Here is a 20,091-nt window from a genome sequence, read left to right as displayed (position 1 = left end):
AGTACTGATCTACTGGCTCACAAGAGAAACCATAACAGCAACAAAAAACTCTAAGTTGGTGATGCCCAATAGAAAAATGGGAGTAAGCAGCATTAATATGATGATTTTAGTCTTTTCAGAATTGTTACACCCATTGAAACCAAATCGGTTCGGCCTTATAGCTGTACGAGCCTTTAAAACCTTTAACAGATGTGAGGATATCTCGTGTTGATCACTTAGTTTTTCTTTTTAATTGCTTGTTTTTCCTTCTTACTTTCCTCATCTTTAAAGAGATTAGGTTTAGCTTCAGTTTCAGGTGTACAGATACAGACAATGTCATTCCCCCCCCCCCCCCCCCCCTTTTCCAGATATTTTTAAGCTTGATGATGTTGGTGGCTGTTATTCAATTTGTGAAAACAGTACTGCTACTATAAAAACCAGTAACGTCTGCTTCACTGATATAGTTTCACAATTTTATGGTAACTTCTTCCTTGTTAAGCTACAATTTTAAGTCACATTTCTGACTGGTCTCTTCATTACATTCATTTTACTTTATTTGAAAAAAATAAAAATAAAAAAAGTATGCAGCTACTGTTTCATCTCCTGGTCACGTCACTGGGCCAATCGCTCTCAAAATAAATAGCTGCACACAACCCCTAACTCACAGGCTGGACCTTTACCGATACGGACAGCTCAAGATGTGAACAGTTCGATTATCCCTCATCGCTTTTTGACTTGTTTTGGTTTCCGTTTTTCCCTCAGCAGGAAAACAGAAGCAACGTATTTTTCTAGCTTGCTTATGACACTCACAGGGTCAGTGTGTGACTCTAGTTTCCCAGCTTCACTGGGGTTCATTTATGAAATTAGAGCAGATGAAGGATCATCACAAGAATTCATTTCGTTTTATTTAATTTAAATATGAACCTCTTTTTCTCTCTTAAGCCCGCCAGTACCCTCCTATCACACAGGATCCAACCTCCTCCAATCAAATTGCAGGAGTTACAACAGGATGGGCGGGGCTACCACCTGGAGAGACAATGGCGTGAAGCAGCAGGTGAGATGAAGGGCGAAGGAAATGGCCAGACAGCCCAGAACCCTTTGGGTGCGTGTTGTGTCATCATGGCCGACTGTTAGTCATTTAGCACCAGCGAAGAGGCAAGAAAATGGGGTCTCTGATGAAAGTTTGCAGGCGCAAAGCAAATGGAATGTGAGTAAGGGGAAATGCAGTTTTTAGTGCAATTTTTTCCTGTCATGTGATGTCCCAGTTCTCTAATCTACACAAGCTTTGACCAAATGGTATCTGTTGACGGTTTAACCTCTCTGGTGAAATAAAATGATGAATTTAAGTAGCATAAAGAGGTTTTGAAAGGCAGATATTAGTCCCCTCTAAAGACCAAAACCTAAAGTAAATGTGTGTGTGGGAATACATTTGCAGAAACCATTTGGTCCTTTCTTGGTGGCATTTCCTGGTTAACTGACACTCTTGTTGGAGAGGTGGTGTGGGCTTGTGCGTTTGAATGAAGCTTTTTAGAAGAAGGCCTCGAGCTCCTCCACAGGTAGCCCTGCTGCATCAGAATGTGTGTCTTGAGTTTCTATGAGAGCTTCTGGTTGGCGAAGAAGGATTTCGCCTCTCCGCAGGTGGGGTTGGTGCACAGCGGACAGCGCAGGGTCAGTTGACGGGAACATGGCTCGTTGGACTTCAAGTGGGACTGGACCAGGTCTGCCAAGGCCTGAACGAGATAAATGAATATCAGCAGTCAGACAAGTATGTTCAAACTGTGCCTCACAGATTAGGGCTCCATATAACCAGTAAACAGATGGCTGGAGTCAGCATTTTAATTTTAAAGGCTAAAAGAAAGTAGGCCATCTTAAGTATAACTTCTACATTGGGCACATATCTGCAAACCTTTCTGAAACCCTACGCTGTAACTAATGCTGTAACCCGGCAAAGCAAATATATATTAAGCTTTAAAAGGCATAAAGAACACAGCACTGAAGCAATGGTGGTGGTTACTATAATCAGAATTGAAACCTTTGTGGGTAAAAAGCCAATAAGAATCCTTTTCACTGTGTTTGTTTTAAACAGGATTGTACAGCATACATCTTTAATGTCTTAGAAAGACATTAAATAGAAAATAAATAGACAAACAAGAACTTTTAATCCTTTTCTTTAATCCACACAGGCTCAAATATACATGTACACTTAAATCTTTTAATGTTGTGCTATAGGTTCTGCAGTATTTCAAGTTGATAAGGTCAAGGCATATTAACTTCCCGTTAATAGGCCTGGAATAAAGAAGGAGGAGGACTACCTCCAAAATTGTCAAATCAGTAAGACAGTAGAACTTTGGACACAAGTGGTTGGTCCAATAAGACAATGATCAAAAACGCATATCAAAACTAGTTTTAAAATAGCAGGCAAACATTAAGCCTTTGGAATAACCTTTCCGAATCCCCGACCTCAACCGTATTGAAAAATATGTGGATTATGCTTAAAGCCAGATCTGCACCAGGAGACCAAGTTAAATAAGCTACCAATTCTGCCAAGACAAATGGTATCCATCAACAAGCCTCTGGCAGGATATGTGACCAAAAGCAACTGGCAGAGCTGCTACCTGCATACATAATTAATGTGTGTTTGAAACTGAGAAAAAACAATAAATGAATGAAGTTGTGTACCAACTTGTAGTGTTTTGTTTTGTTTTTTTTAATAAATAGTCATTAAAGATGTAGGCTGTACAATTATTCCACTCTGGAAAAAGAACCGCTCAAAGATATCATTAAAAGCACAGAATTACCACGACATTCATGCCCACGATGAGTGGATGTGTCTGACCACATCTGTGAGCAAATGATCATTTACTCAACAAGGTTACAAACACAGTGAACATGAACTACAACTTCAGCTAATGCACTAGACTGGAGCGAGTGCACCTATTGGTGGGTGTTACAATAGTCACATGATAGTTCATTCAACTGCTGAAGTGCAAATTTTGTCTTAAGATCCCCTTACACCAAACATACAGGATGACAGGAGCGCTCCAAAACTTTACCTGAACTGTTGTAATTTTAGTCTTACAGGTGACATTTTTTGCAACTCTGAAATTGCTTTAAAAAGTTGTTAGGTGTAGTAATTTTGAGGGGAACTTATTTTTTTTTATTTATTTTTTTTTAAATGAAGCTTCAACACCAGCCAGAGTGTGCAGTAAAAATCCTGATGAATGCATTTTTCTGTATTTTCTAGCTGCTGCTACTTGCAGACGGCAGCAGCTCACTGAGAAACTAAAAACCACACCAAGGAAACCATCCTTCAGTAACTACCAACTAATCATCCTCTGGATATTGATTCACACACACACACACACACACACACACACACACACACACACACACACACACACACACACACACACACACACACACACACGGCAAGGGGTCTCTGAGCACGGCGGGCCTGACCAGCCAGCCAGCCGGGCGGTTCAGTTCTACTGTAGTCAGCTCTAAAGGTTCCCATTGATCTGCCCCTTTCCTTTAATAAACCCTGTGCACACGCACGCACAAACACACACGATACAGCTGGAGGAGTTGCCTGTTGTGAGAAGGGTTTCAGGGTTGAGGATGAAGGGAGAGAGGGAGGTGAGAGAGGAAAGGAAGGAGGGATGGAAGGAAAAATAGTGACAATGGAGAAGGAAAGAGATAAAGGATAGAACGAAGGACACAAGGAGGCATTCACTCATTCATTCACCATCTCATGGCTGCAGCTACTTCACAGGACCATCTCTTCTTTTGACCCCCTTACAGATTTCATACTTAAATATGGTTTTATGGGTCTTGCCTGCAAAGTCAAACGAAACAGCCGCTTGTTTTATGTAAATGTATGAAATTTGGCTCACATGTGTGTCATCCCAAAAGGTATAAAAACACCTATGAGAGCCATACCCTGAACACAACAGGAAGGTCCCCATTTTTAATTTACAATGCAACTTTGGTCCAGTTTTAGCAATTTCCAGGCAGTGTACTTTAATGAATTCTTCTTTGCGTTTTTGCTAAAGAGCGTTTCCATGGTGCCAGGGCAAATTTCAATGATTCGTCATGAAACAGTAAAACACAAAAAGTTGCTGCAGCTCAAAACCTGGATCGCCCAATCTGCCCCAAAGTTCATAGATAGAAGTCCTGCCTTGGAACACATGTACATGATAATCTTTGCTTAGAGCGCCACCTAGTGGGAATGGAAATGACAGGTTTCATCATTTTATGCAGTTCGCCTAGAAGGTTAAATCACATCCACCTCATTCAGATTCAGAAGTTTTACTGTGAGAACTAACTTCTTATATATGTTATGTGGTAAAAAGCTCTATGGTGCCAACGAAAAGGTTTCACCTACGACAGGAAAGAAATGTCATATGACATGAACATGCCCCACGGGAACATTGCAGCATACCTCAACTTTATCTTTGCTCGTTTCTTCTTCTACTGTACATATACTGTTGTCATTTACTTTACTCGTCCTTTCTGCTGGCATTAATAGAGAAAAGGTTTGATGACAGAGCTGTAAGTTTGCAAGTTTGAAAAGAAATCTGAATATTTTACAGTCTGGGAACATGAGTGAAAATTTATCTACCAATTGAAAACTCACACTTATTCTTTTGTATTAAGGGGTTGAACATTTTTCCACATTTATTTGCACCTTTTAATAATTACCCGTTGTCAGTCTTCATATTGTTTTACGAATATATATGCAAGCTGGATCTGCATTCTTTCCAATGACCAGCAGAGGGCAACTCCTTTGGTTATAAAATAGAGCCGCAACTACATAGAAGTCTATGGGAAAAACGACTCTACTTCTCACTTGATCTGTGACCTCAGTGAAGAGTTTCTTGATGGGTTTATTGTCCAAGTTGCTCATTTTAACTGTTATTTGATTGATGATGATGCTCATTTTGTCAATTATGGTCATATTTGAAGTAAAAAGGACTGTATAAAGGGCAGTCGGTGGTTAACAACTCCGTTTCTGAGATATATGCAACACTTGCATATGACATTAGAGCCAAAATGCTCAACGCAAGGGATCAAAACATGACTTTAAAAACCAGCGTGGCACTTCATGTTAGGCATCTGCATTTCTTTTAAAGAAAATCTTTGTTCTGCAAACATGGGTCAGGTTAGTGTGTGACAGGTACCTTCATAAAGAGAGGGTTCCCATTCAATGACTCGGCCCTCCTGATGTTCTCCACCCCACACTGGAAAGAAAAATAACAACACATCACAAATGTTCATAACATCTTAGAAAACTGCAAAATTAGGGGACAAACCCCCCCCCCCCCCTTTTCCTCATTCCTTTGCTCCTGTCTGAGTTTCTGTTCTGAACGTGGAGTCAGAACACCAAAGAGTCTCTTGATTGTGGACTTAAAAGGTCAGCATTTGCTGCTTTACTCCATTTTATAGCTTTATGCAGTCATTCGTTTGGCTTTTGAGCTTTAGAAACTCAATAGACCCAAAGAGAAAATGCAGTCACTGCCACAGCTCATATGTGATTCACGACCACAACACATCAGTTAAAATGATCGTCATGATATTCTCCAGCCCACTGGGAAAAACTGGAACTGCACATATCTACCAACAATTTAGACTCACACAGAAAAAAGGTAGTAAACGCTCAGTTAATGCGACAGTCTTGTTTTGGAGTAAATTAATCCAAACACGAGGAATTTAATACATCAGGTGTGTAGAGGTGTTACACATTTTTGGTGGAGTATGGTTTTTTTTTTTTTAGCATTTCAGACCTCAAAACTTGGGACTGGAAGACAGATGTGTTTCTTCAGGTTCAAGTTTAGAAACGATTTCGATGGTTCCTCATGGGTATAAGAATGTGTATCTTTATGGCACCAGTCACATTGATTGGTGGCCATTTTACTGGTGCCTTCAGACAGACAGAGGGCACTGGGCTGCTGGAAACAAACCTCACACACATACACACACTTTAGCTAACCAAAACAACCAGTACAAAGACCTTAGCCCTAATTGTAGATCACAAATGCATAAATACGTTTCCCCTATTTAATGAATCTTTCTAAGGACTTTAGAGAAAGAGCAGGTCTGGGTAATTGACTTTCTGCCTGCTTCAGTTTATTTCTCCAAAGGCTGCTGCAGATTTATTCTGTTCTTTTAAATCAGTATTTATGTACCGGTTAATTTTTACATAAAACTGAGGAAATTTATATAAACACTGCTTTTTTCCCCCTCTCACCTCTTCTCCCAGCACTTGTCTGTACTCGATGTCCAGCTCGTGTAAGGTCTCTATGTGGTCCGAAGTGAAGGCAATGGGCACCAGCAGCAGGTTCTTCTTCCCTCGCTCACACAGACCTTTGATCACCTCGTCTGTCTGGGGACCGAGCCACGGCATGGGCCCCACCTGAGAGACCACACACAGGACATGGCTGACTTAAGTTCTATAGATGGATGACGTGTCCAAGGTGGTTTAAGGTGTTCCTGGTTCAGTGAGGACGTAAACGACCCTGTGACCTTTCTTGAAATCCCATTAAATATAAAATAAATAAAACTGATACCATGATCTTCTTGCAGGAAGGCTATCTCTGGTACCCTGTGTTACTGTATGTACCACATACTGTGCATTTTCACCCTGTTGGGTTATTCATTCTGCCCTACAGGTAGCCAGTGACAGCTCAGAGTCCTCTTCCACTGTGAAATTTTTATCATTTGTGAATTATGTAAGCTGCCAGGCCCTGTGACCTGAGCACTGAGGAGCTTTGAGGGCTTCTACTCTGAAATAGCAAAAATATTAGTCAGACAAGTGGCTCCATCTTGTGGCAACACAAAACACAAAAGCAGGCCGGCCAGGTCTAAATAATATTAATAGTTTAGCTGCATGTAAGTATAATAAGAAGGTAAAGCTGGATTGGAAGAGTCTGTCTGCAGAACTAAAGAAAAACTGAACACATTTGCCAGGAATGTGAGCACTGCCCAAATCTATTCTTACCTACGGTGACCAGATGGGCTCCTGCTCATGTAGGAAGTAAAGCATTTTGTCACCGATGGTGACATAGGGGACAGTCTAGGCTCCGGTTGCCTAGGTGACATTGAGTATTTCCCATAGAAAATCCCAAGCTAAACTTTACTGAACTTTTAGGCGAATGGAGCGACTACCTATGAGAGCAAAGGATGCTCTTATCTGTATTTTGATGGTGTGGCAAATAAAATAGAGGGTTACCTAGGCAACTGGAGTCTGGAACGTCCCTTAGCAACAACCAGGCAGCTGCAAAGTTAAAAGTGATGAGCAAATTGTTTCTTGTGTTGATGCCCCCCTTACTTGGAACCTGCCCACTCTGCATCACTAGTGGTCACTTAATCCATCATTACTCAGTCGCTGAATGTCACAGACTTTCTTTGGCCTGTGGTGACCATGTCGCTATGTGCGTTTTTGTCTTTTTAAAGTCAGGCTCAGGGTGAAATAATGCCAAAAAGTAAATAAATAAACAAAACAAACAAACAAAAAAAGCATTTTGACAATGAAAGTTGTGTGAAAAACAGCAAAGCATACGCTCAGTGAATTTAAACCATATTGATAAGCATTACAAACTGATGTGTGATCAGTGTTGAGTATGCAGCGTTACCTGATTATTACAGCACACTGTCACCACTAGGTGGTGCTGCTGGTTTATTCAATTACGTAGCGAGTGATGTTTACTCACCCTGGACTGCCACACCAGTCTGTAGGGGTTACAGTGACCCAGTCTTTCAATGACCCTCTGAACTGTGGCTCCCACCTCCTGAGGATACGGGTCACCTCTGTTTACAACCTGCAGCACAAGGCACACAACAGCACGGCGCTAAGCAACATTAACACATTAAGCAGTTCCTGAATAATGTGCTGGAAGAAAGTACTTCAGCTGGACAAAAACCTTCTGTTGCCTAATGGCATGGTTCAAAGAAAGCTAACAAGGCATGAGGAAATCAGATCTCTCATCTGAGAAGCTTGGCCTATCACAGAGTTTGGGACTTTCCTGGATTTAAAGTGTGAGTAGTTACACTGAACTGCTGGTGACATGTTGGATATAGATGCCAAAGATGTGCTGTCAAACTAACCAATTAAGCAGCAGAAAACAGTTTTATAGGCTTCCTAACAGCAAAGACAAACTGAATTTGCACTGATTTCTGTTGAGATATTTCAGGTTTTTCCATCTGTTTTGATGAACCGTCAGGTAACAAATCGGAATAGTTTTTAAAGTGTACTTCTTTACACGAAAAGAAAATGAAGATGAAGTGGGTTTTGTTTTCTAGAGATAAATACTACTACTCCATTGTGAAAGGAAATGCCTATACTGAGAAATATCAGTAAATTTTAGTAGTAATTTGTGGAAAGCACATCAGTTTTTATAAGAGTGTCAGTGTCAGTACCATCTGATCAGTGTCATCAGTAATAAGGACCAGACCCCACTCTGGCTTCATTCGTTCCTTTCCAAGAGTCAGTCCCCAGAAACTGTGACAGCAAATGCCAAACTTTACAGTCTGGTGACAAAAACCTGTTCTCATTTTTATAATCCACCCCTTCAAATGTATTAAAGTTTAAAAGTTGGGGTGATGGGTGTGATACCGACAGCTGCTGCAAGCTGGAGTCACTTCACTCGATTTTATGACCCTTTTAAGCCTTTTACTTGAATTATCTGAGAAATATAATGAGTGTTATGCAGTACAGAGCTTAGAGAAGTCTGTGGTCCAGTTCTGGTGAGTGAAACTTGAGTATTTTATTAGCATGTTACTTTGAGGCTAGAGCAGTACTGATAGTAGTTTTTCATACTTACAGCCATGGGGAGTGAGTGTGCCGAGAACAGAATGACAACATCATCTCTCTTATCTTCTGGAAACTTCAGCAGTTCATTTCTGATATGTTCTGCAAAACACTGGACACAGACACACACACTTAGGGTGTATTATAAACACAGCTAGTGAAATTTACCTCAGCTGATAAAACACAGTCAGGACAAAAAGCTGCCATGATCACCCACCACAACTGCTTTCTGGTCATTTAGCTGCGTGGTGACTTACTGACTGACTCTGTTTTCTTACACACTATATTACCAAAAGCATTCACTCACCCAATCAAATATACCAATCTCTCCCACTGCCACAGGTGTATTTATTTATTTAAAAAAAAAAAAAAGAAAAAAAAAAGGCACCCCTGGGCATGCAGACTGCTTCTACAAACATCTGTGAAAGAATGGGTCGCTCTCAGGAGCTCACTGAATTCCTTTCTGCACAGAGTCCTGACCTCAAACCCTCTAGGATGAATTAGAGCAAAGACTCCAAGCCGGCCATCTCGCCCAACCCAACATCAGTGTCTGACCTCACATGTGCACATGTGGAAGACTGGTCAAAAACTCTCATGAACACTCCCAAACCTTATGGAAAGCTTTCCTAGGAGAGCTGAAGCCTTTACAAACGGTGGGTCAAAAATCATATTAAGCCCTATGGATTAAGAATGGGATGTTACTCAAGTTCATATGGATGTGAAGGCAGATGAGTGAATACTTTTGGCAGAATCGTGTACATCAGTACTAGTTTGTTTTACTTTGCATGTGTGTACACACATGTTTAGACATCTTTGTGAGGACAGAAATTGGCCTCCACTGTACCAAATGCCCGTCCCAACAAGTTTGAAGGCAGTTTTGCAGCATAAAATGTGGTTGTAGTGTCAGGGTTAGAATTAGCCTAATCATAAGGGTTAGGGTAAGCGGCTAAGGAAAGCATTAGAAAGCATTAGAAAGCATTAGGAAGCAATTAGATGTCCTCACTAAGATATGAAAATGAGTGCGTGTGTCTCTAACCTCCACCAACAGAGGGTGTGTGGGCCAACGGTCGATGACACTCCAGCGCATTTTCGGCCTGTCAGCTCTGTTGCTGTAGTAACGGTAGATGGCGTTCAGACTGCTGCCTGTGAGCAAAAGAAAACACATTGAGAAATACTTCATTACACAGGAATAAAATCTCTCTGCTGCTGCCAATCACTAATCAATAAATTTCCTCAAAGTTTCTTCCTCAGATGCATATTTTGTAACCCAAAAACAGTCTGTGGGCACCGATTCATGGATGGATTGTGGGTTTGAAGAGTGTGCCTGCCTCACGTGTGAGCTGGGCGTTCTTGGAACAGTCTGAGAACATGCTGAGTGTGATTTAGTCTGGAGAGAACAGAGTGTATTTATCAGGAGCTCGCAGAGCAGACAGCACCCTGGGTGTGGCGGCATTAACGGACACAAACGTCTGAGTAATCTTCTGATTGTTCCTTTTACATGTTCTCTACATTTAACAGACATCATTTCCTGCTTGTGTCACCTGTGGTGGAGCAGCTGTACTGAGGATACTGCGTGAAGGCCACAGCTCTCTCCACTCCCTCTTTCTCCATCTCCTCAATGGCTTCCTCCGTCAGCGGGTGAACGTACCGGAAGCCGATGTAGAACTTGTGAGGAGCTGCGCAGAGAGAAGAAACAGCCAATGACCAGACAGCACGGGAGAAACTCACTGGCAACATTACAGTTTGAATATGCAGGATATGCAGTTTAATTGAAATCTTCAAATAAAAATAACATTTCAGGAGCTTAAAGGGAGGTTTTTATGAAGATTATCGTGCTTTTAGACCAAATTCTAACAGATCTGGTCAGCTTTCAGATTGCTGCTGTGTTATCAGTGAGGTGTGCTGCAGGCGTGTGAGGAGACACTCCTTCGCTGTCTTACTATCTCCATTTCACACACACTTTGCCAACAACAGCCAAGCAAACCATAATCTCAATAAAAGCACACAAACTGCCTCCAAACATGACTTTAACTCCATGTAAGCTGTCAGATTTGAGGAGGAGCGGAGGCCTCTGTGAGGCATCCTCACCCGTCTCAGGGCTCATCTCGTCCAGCAGCTTCACCATGCCCTCCCCCTGCATGGACGTCCAGTGTTTGATGGGCGAGCCTCCTCCGATCTTGCTGTACTGCTCCTGGATCTTCGGTGTGCGCCGCTTGGCGATGAATGGGCCGAGTTTACTGCAGAGCGGGAGGCAGATCGCACAGCTGCAGTTACACAACTCACACTTAATGCATCACAGATTTAATACAGTGAATTATTGCGCAGCAACGAAGAAGACGAAAAGCAAATGACCTGTAACAGCACTATAACGTGTGATTTCTGGAGCTTTAAAGGGTCAAGGTTCATTAGTAACATTTTCAGTAAGATGTGCAGTTTCCATGGACACGGAGGTGAGATTCATGTCCACAAGCGTCACCAAACACCAGACAATAAATCTAGTTTAGAGTTTCCAGCATGGACTTTCTGCAGCGAGAAGCAAGAAGCACTAACGTTTGCACCGTTTTTGTGTTTCCCACCCCAGGGAAACCTGTCAGACAACTCTGCTCAAAATGGCCAGAAGCAGGAAAGGTAAAGTGACCACCAAGTACACAATGATGGCAGGAATTTATTATTTTAACATTTCTATTGTCAGGTCTAGTTGGATTCATCCTGTTACATCATGAAATGCTGTTGTAGTCCAACGAGCAGATGCTGCATGGATGAACAAACAGACCTTACTGAGCACTGGTGCAGGGTTACAAGGAATTTGTGCCGTCATATTTGAGCATTTTAAAAGGCCAAACAATAAAACAGAAACACAAAACGGTCTAAAATTATACAAAACATGCACAACACGACCCCCTAGCAGGTCAGTATTATTCTGTCCAGCTTCTGAGGAAGGTTTGTCTCAGTGCTGGACAACATGGAGACGGACACTCGTGTTGTTTTCTTACACAGAGCAGAGATTACAATCATGACACTTAAAAATAAATAAATAAATAAATAAATAAAAGGAGATTCTTCACACAAAGAGCTTCACTTCTGGGTGAAATAGAAGTTAAAGGGAGGGAGCTCTGCTCTGTGAGGTTATACTTAGACACAGCTGTCATTTGACCCCCTGCTAATGTTAGCATGCTGAAATGCTCACCATCCTAACCCGGCATGTTAGCAGCAAACAAAGAGGAGCAGTGGCTGATGGGAATCTCTCTACTTTACAGTCAAACAGCTTCAAGTGTAAGAAAGGCTTAACCCCCGAGGTCCAACCGAGGTCAGCCGACTGACAGACAAACGCGTTTAGTCATTTGTGTTTCAGTTACAGTTCGACTTTGACATTTCTTCAATGTTTTAAAAATGTTCCAAAACTGTACAGAAAGTTGCATTATGTGCATTTATGTGCAGGGCAGCACGGTGGTGCAGTGGCCAACCCCATCACCTCACAGCATGGGTCCTTCTGTATGGGTACCCCAGCTTCCTCCCACAGCCCAAAACCATGCACGAGGCCCTTCAGCAGACTGGTGAGCTGTCCAGGGTGTACCCCGCATCTTATCCTGTGACAGCCCCACCCCAAGACCCTGAACTGGATGCATTAAGCGGGTCTTAATTTCTGGAAAGCTCTTCACAGAGTGAACTCAGTTCAGATCAAACTGCTGGTTTGGAATGACGTCCTTGGTTAAGTCACAGGACACATTTGCACCCAAATATCCAGACTTTCGCTATAGCGCTTCATTCCCTCGGGGTCGGGACCGCCCGAGGTCTAAATAAAGTCAATAAGTGGCTCATAAAACATTCATATTGAGGTGGAGCAATCTTTGAAGTCAAAGTGTGTGATCTTGGGTCAGTCACGCCTGCTTTAAAAAGGATCAGTGCTGCTAAAAACCACAAAGATTTTTCTTCTCAGTGGGACGTTATGAAATACGGACACAGCACAGAGCCGTCACCCAACAAACTTCCTCAAACCGCCCGCCCCCACTGTGTGTGCTTACATATGTGTAAACCCAAAAATAAAGCAGTTGCTTTTAATTCATCACATAATCTAAACAGAAAACATCTGGGGAGTTTCAGAAAAGCACGAGAGCATAACATAATCCACTAGATCCCCACAAAGCCCTGCTGAAATAATGATGACAGAGGACTGTTTGAAGGAAGGACCTCTTATCAGAGCTTTATATCCTGTTTACATCCTGTCCACCGGAGAGTTCACATTACGAGCTAAATGCATGGAGCGAGCGCTGGGAAACCGAGATCCCAGCTGTTAAACACCGACCACCTCAACTCTAAGGTCAGCTGTTTGCGTCACTATATTTTGTGTTCACATTTGCAAATAATTCCTTGCATTTAAGGCAGCGTGATCTCTGTGTGCGTACTTCTGTACTGGGAGTTTCATCAGGTCTGTGTCCATGAAGAGGCGTAACAAGAAGTCGTGAACATCTTCTAGCTTCTCGGGTCCTCCCATGTTCAGCATCAGGATCCCCGTCTTCGGCTTCCTGCAGACAGGAGAGAGTCACGATCAATAATTCACATCTAACACCCCTAAAAGATGTGACACTGTGTAGAAACTGTGCACTAGGCCAAATCTAGGTCAGAAAAATTATGGATGGAAGCCAGGGGGACTGGGAAGATATTTCAAGGGGGAGCTTCTGTTAGGTAAATTTAATCGTTTAAGAACAAAAGGCATAAATTATTGGAATAAATAATGAAAAGTTGAGCCAAACAGGATCTAAACCAGACTCAGTGCTTCAATGCGTTTACACCCCACAAAGTACAAAGTCAGGTCATTCAGCAGTCTGTATTTTAATGTTAATCAATTGCAAATTAACAAATCTGATCTAGAGTTTAGGGCTGTACTATATCATACCGTTCATGGTAATACCGGTGTAATTTTGGGCAACGATAGGAAAATGAAATATCGCGATAGAATATGGGTAAAACGCGCATGAGCAGTGCCTATGTTTACATAAGCACATGGCGGCGACGCAGAATGAGAAGAGCGAAAACAGATCGTTGAATGAAACGGATGAATCAGAATTAGTTTGTAAAAATGCTGCAACTTCAGTGGTGTGGAACTGGTTTAGCTTTCGTCCGTCAGATACACAACAAAGCACTATTTTTGGTAGAGCATGCTAGCGGGCCGTCGTTATTACCGTGTTGTTTGGAAAATATGGCACACTTAAAATCAATCCTTTGATTTTTCTGAAAATCAACAGGTCCCCTTATAATCCTGTGTGCCTTATGTATGAATTCTGGTTTTGTTTACTGACCTTGAAACGATTTTATGTCGTACACGGCGCTCGAAAATCTGTCAAATGTTTCAGTACGACTTTGCTAAGCTACGAACCCGCACCGCTTGATGGATTGTTGGAGCAGTACGGCTATCGTAGGCAGGAGCCTCGCGGAGGGATACGTACTGTGCTTCAACATAATATTACCATATTGTGTGTGTATAACCTCTTCAAGTTTTGTGGATATTATACATGGTTATGCTGAGGATCTGTCGGCCAGTTTCCACTGGAAATGTCTTTTGGTTAAACTGTCAGCAAGGATTTTGCACTGTTACATTTTTATATAACTTTAATGCACAAAAAAAAACAGCTGCTTGTTTAAGTGAAAATACATTGATGGGTTTTTGCACTGATAAAAGTTGTGGAGTTGTAAAGTATTTTGTCTAGTGTCAATTATGTCGTCAGTTATATCGTTATTGCAAATTTTCAAATGTATATCATGATAAATGTTTTTGGTCATATCGCCCTGCTCTACTAGAGTTAATAAAGGTCATTTATCTTTCTTTCCTCACATACAACAAGTTCTGATGTTTATGCCCACTTCTCATTAACAAAAATGCATTTTATGCTTTAATAAATGAAAGTCCAGTTATGAAAATTGGTAGTGAAGGGTAAACATTTCCCCTAACAGAAGAAAACCTGCTTGGAGGAGACGCCAATGTATTTATGCACAAAAAACTGCATAAAAGCATTTATGCTGTAGACCAATGTGGGCAAAGCTCAGCAGGAATTATCTGCCTGCTGCTTTTCCATCCTCTGACGCTACATCACTGCAGGCCTTACAGCCGTAGCAGCTCCGAGAAACATGTTTCACTGCTAAGGTTTTAAACCCTTCAGTGAGCTTTGAACTCCAATAATCTGCTGTCGCATTCATAAATATAGCTTAACTGTCAGCTCGAGGAGGACAGAATTTTATAAAGAGGCGTGAGGCGGGTCCTGTGTGAGAAGATGTCGACAAACTGGTGAAAACAGTCCCTGTCATTTCTAATGAACCCCAGCAGGTCAGACCAGGAGAAACGATTTCACAGAAGATGAAAGGAAATCCACCATTATTTGTTCTTTAATCATTACAGGACGTCTTCTCCCCTCCTCACTCCTGACAGGCTTTCACCTTCTTTTAGACTCAAGATGCTTTGTGAAACGTGTTTTTTGTTTTTTTAGACAAGGTCAGGAATCTTTGTGTATACAGCCCTGCACACTGGTGTGGAGCGGTTTTATTAGACTTTGCTTCTGAAATAAAAGGAATAAATCAATCAATAGGAGAGCAGCTAAAGCAAACTTAACATAGATGATAGAAAGTACGAATCTATCGGGCTAGTATCGATCTAATACCAATACTTGGATTGATCCACCCACCTCTGGCACTGACTCTGTGTTTAGAGACCCCTTTAGCCATTTACACCTATTTCATATTTTGTGTGTGTGTGTGTGTGTGTGTGTGTTTGTGGACGCCGGGTATAAACATCTTTGTGGGGACCAAAAATTGGAAGTTTACTATACTTGTGGGTACTAGTGGTGTGCGGATCGATATTGAAATATCGATTCTTCTGATACCAGTCATTTATGTTCTAGAATCAATTCTCATATTAAAATATCGATATTTTAGTACTTTGGGGTAAATTTGTAGTTTTTCATTAACAGGAACAAAGTGGAAAGAAACTATATCATTCGGATTGTCTAAATTGGAAGGAACTATTTCCTCTTACGCCTTTCATAGTCATGTGCAAAACACAGCTGTATAAATGTGTCCAGCCCCTGGCGTGCGCACTCACAACAATGGCTGAGCATAAATGGAGTCATGTGTGCACGTATTTTACCTCCACAAACGGCCGAGGCGCGGTTTGCGATACATGTGGCAAGACAGTGACGTGTTGTGGCAACACCACTAACCTCGTCAAACACCTGAGAGTAAATCACATCACAGAATATGACGAGCTTATGTTGAGGCGAACTGAAGAGGAGGAGAGGGACAGGTGCTGCTAGGGCGAGACAGACGTCTCTCAGGACTCCCTGAGAGACGTCTGTCTCTCAACATGTTCAAATAGGGCACAACTTCAGGTTTTTTATTTCTACATGATAATTCTACATTATTAAGCAAAAAGAACAAGTAGTCTGATGTCCTGTAATCATTATGAAGCTATATTATTACAATTTCATAATACAATTATATATTGTATTATGAAATACAATGAAACATTACGTTTTTGTACAGAGTATCGGTATCGGATCAGTATCGTCGATACCACCCTGACTTTTACTTGGTATCGGATCAGAAAGGAAATCAGTGGTATCGCACATCACTAGTGGGGACCAACAGCCCTTGTGGTCCCGGTCCCCACAAGTTTGAAGGCATTTTTGAGACTCAAAATGTGGTTTTAGTGTCAGGGATACAATTAGGTTATGGTTAGGTTTAGGCAAAGGCTTAAGGGTAGGTATTCATTTTTGATATTTAGGGTAAGGATAAGCAGCTAGGGAAAGCATTATTTCAATTAGATGTCCTCGCTAAGACATGAAATCGAGTGTGGCGTGTGTGACCTGTTTTCCTGCGTCTCTGGAGTCTGGGCGTAGGCGGCGGCTGCAGCAGTGGAGCGTCGTCTCAAACTCAGACTCAAGCTGCTCCTGGCAACTGAAGAACAAGAAACAGTGCGATTCATCGGAACAACAATTAGATGATTTTATTAGCTCAAGAATCAGTGAGTGAGCGTAACGATCAGTTTGTAATGAGTGTAGAGTTCAACCATGGATCAGTTTTAAGGTGAAGAGAAGGCAAATCTGTTGTTACATTAAACTCAAAAGTCTCTCTTCCATAAAAATCACAGAGGTAACACAGCCAATGCTACTCTCCAAAGAAGTACTGTGAAACTACAGTTATAGCTGTAATAACAATCTTAATTTCTATTTTGCTTATGGATTAAAATAGTACATAATAATAATAATAATAACAATAATAACAACAACAACATTTTACCGTTGCATTTTGGCTCCTTTTTAAATCTGTCATGGCTGCACTGGTTCAGGCTTTGTGCAGATAAATGGGCACTGATATGAGCATAGAAATGCAGATAAAATGTAAGCGCTCACACAAAATCACAGCTGGATTCAAGCTGACGATTTTTTGGTCTTTCTGGTCTTAACGTGTAATTTAATTGCCTTTTTTAAAATTTCATTGTCATTCTGGGCATTTTGGGGGTTTATTGAAAAACAAAATATTAAACACACAAAAAAAATAATGATAGATGTGTGCGTTTAAGTTATGGCCTTCATTCATTATCATCTGTGCACATGCATGGTCTGAATCAGTTATAAATCTGTTCATAGAGTATGAATGAGGCAATTTTGCCCCCACCTGGGATGAAACAGTCTATATAAATAAAGATTTGTTTGCTTCATCTCATCATGTTTGGACTGTTATAATTTCCTAACCCACTCAGGCCTCAAACCCCAGCTGCTGGGCAAGAGTGAACTTAACACCAGCTTCCTGGCAGATACAGAGTTTACTTTAAACTTTTTAAAAGTACCCATAAATCCTAAAGTGGTCTCAGATTAGTGGATCTGTTACAGATTTATTTATGGATTATGAAGCTGAAGTCATGAATGAGCTTTTAAACTGTTATTGCCGTTTTAACTGCGTGCATTCTCTTCTTTAGATCGTTGCCCTTTTTTTTCAAATATCCTGGGAAACACTTTGAAAGTACTTCTTGAAAGCTGTCGTGGAAATAAACTTTATTATTCTAATAATAATGATAATAACTATACAGTCTAACCGATGCGTTCAGCCGGCTTCACTTTCATAACCGCTCCCAGCAGTACCGCGCCGCACCGCCAGGGGGCTCGCTGAGGTTACGCAAGTTCACAGAGCTGCAATTGTGTAACTTCGAGTCTTTCTTTCTTCCTCCCGGCGCTAAAACGCGAAGTGTATGTGCACACTGGCGATAGTTTCAGGCCACCTGACGCTCACCAAATGCAGCCTAGGCATGGGATAAATCCCTTATGTAACGCTCACGTTCGCACGGCAACCTAAAGGGACGCAGCTCTGCCGCGTCAAGCTTGTGGAAATGAGCCGCAGAAACACCAACGTTTACAAAATAAGAGAGCAATCATGGTAACACATTGAGATAATTTTAGCCTTTCCGCCTAACCGCATGGGTATTATACACAAAACCTGGGTTCGATGTATTCCAAAAAAGACGACGGTGACGGTAAAAAAAAAAAAAAAAGTCAGTAATATGGCAAAATAAAGGAGGTTGTTAAAAGCGAGGGGCACATCCGGCCAGGAAGTTGTTATGCTATCCCCTGAGCTAACTTTACATTTACAAAATATTGATGTCAATGTCAGAAGCGTGCTGTTGAGTTTCTGGCAAATAAAAATAAAATAATTCAGTGACTGTAAACTGTGTAAAATAAGCGCTGTGATGCTGTTTATGCCCTGACATTAAATCCTCAGAAAACCAGTAAAACTTGGAAGTTTTCTCTTCAGGCTAACTTGGCGGCGCAATCACACTCACATTGGATCGAACGACCGGCGCTGCCCAGGGCTGCCATCATGTTCGCTTTCACTGACACAAAAAACGTCTCCGCGCCTGCTAAGATTAAGGCTGGATGCTGAGACTCTCTGCTGCTGGATCCACAGTAACTCACGGTACTATCCGACACCACAGCCAGATTCCTTCAGCTACCGCCGGCTGCCTGCAAGGACTTCCGTTAAGAGTTATAACAGCTAATGAAAAACAACTTCCGGTTTAGAGTTTCGAAACAAAATCTAACACGAGCTAAACGTTACAAAAACTGCATTGATTTAATGTCATCTTTTTCATTAGATTTCACTTGTATATCTTCTTAAAATATATTTAAACGCTTTAAAAACTAAAATATGTGTCCTGGATAATTTCCTCATAAGAGGATGTCACTATTATATTTTTTAATGATTACACTATGAAGGATATTTATCAGGCACTTCCGAACTGGAAGTGGTATTACAACATAGGACATTTAGGTTTTTTTGTCCCCTAAAGTCGGATTTTTATTTTTTACATTCCTATTCAAGCATGTAGTATTAGTCTTTGGTCAATGCATTTTATTATTTGTAATTAAATCTTCTCAGCAATATTTTTTCCCTCAACGTTCAACGAAAAAAAAAGCCAAAATAAATAATAAAAGACAATCTAGAATAAAGACAATGAAACACAACATAAAATAAAATCAATCAAAACTAAAACAAAACAACAAAAACAGTAAAACTGAAGCTTTTTTTATTGTAAGTAAATACATAAATAAATAACAACAAAATTTATAAAAGGAAGAAAAAAAGAAAAAATACAAGGTCATACAAAAGATTACACAAATTATAGAAAACCATGTCAGTTCCAGAGATTAGTGAATTATTTTACTCTAATTACAACTATTTGGGATTTAAGAAGGTAAGTATACAAAAAATAATTGAATAAATTAAACTGAACATATATTTCACATTTCTCATTGTATTTATGACAGTAAAATTATATATAGAAACGGATTTTAAGCTGCATTGTACAAGCCCTTTGCTCGATATCTATTTTGTTTTTGCTTTAAACTGAGAAAAAGAAAAGAAAAAGAACACGTGCTTTTATTATAGAAATAGCTTGAGTCAATTTCCGGTCTGTTGCTTTGTTACCGTGGCGTGCTTAACGTAGAATCGTTATCTCAGTGTGGCGTCATCTTAACGTTAAAGGACCCCGCCCACGGCCGTGCTGGTCACGCCCACAGGCGGCGTGTTAAGAGACATGTGTTAGGAGATAAAGTATCAGAGTTTAATCAGAGCTGGAAACAAGAAGAGAAACGTTAATTTAAACAGAAAAAGCGAAACACACAATGTGCTCTATAATTGTGACACACCTGATCACCTGACACTGCAGCTGATCCAACCTGATCCCCACTATTACGCCCCTCTGCATTTAATTATGAGTTATTCATAATTAACATTTCACATGTTCATTGACCTGCTGTGTATTT

The 20,091-nt window shown here is 41.0% G+C and overlaps 1 protein-coding gene across 1 annotated transcript; it reads right to left on the bottom strand.

Annotated features, from left to right (window-relative positions):
* Window positions 1-328: 328 nt before the first annotated feature.
* On the bottom strand, window positions 329-18,829 carry fech (ferrochelatase). Its single transcript, XM_026174501.1, has 11 exons — window positions 18,609-18,829; window positions 16,639-16,729; window positions 13,189-13,308; window positions 10,874-11,022; window positions 10,327-10,461; window positions 9,822-9,928; window positions 8,799-8,897; window positions 7,689-7,796; window positions 6,227-6,391; window positions 5,160-5,219; window positions 329-1,709 (listed from the first exon to the last, which is right to left on the bottom strand). Exons 1-11 carry the CDS (start codon window positions 18,646-18,648, stop codon window positions 1,572-1,574), a joined length of 1,212 nt encoding a protein of 403 aa, XP_026030286.1. The 5' UTR covers window positions 18,649-18,829; the 3' UTR covers window positions 329-1,571.
* Window positions 18,830-20,091: the final 1,262 nt, after the last annotated feature.

Source organism: Astatotilapia calliptera, chromosome 7 (genome assembly GCF_900246225.1).
Source record: "Astatotilapia calliptera chromosome 7, fAstCal1.2, whole genome shotgun sequence".
In the NCBI taxonomy this organism is placed as follows: Eukaryota; Metazoa; Chordata; class Actinopteri; order Cichliformes; family Cichlidae; genus Astatotilapia; species Astatotilapia calliptera.
This window is presented reverse-complemented; position numbering and strand designations above follow the sequence as displayed.

Coding starts and splice junctions, on each gene's coding strand:
- fech (XM_026174501.1), bottom strand. CDS start 18,648: ATGATGGCAGCCCTGGGCAGCGCCGGTCGTTCGATCCAAT. Junction 11,023..13,188: donor ATGAAACTCCCAGTACAGAA/GTACGCACACAG, acceptor CCCGCTCTGCAG/TAAACTCGGCCCATTCATCG. Junction 6,392..7,688: donor GACTGGTGTGGCAGTCCAGG/GTGAGTAAACAT, acceptor GTGGTCTCTCAG/GTGGGGCCCATGCCGTGGCT.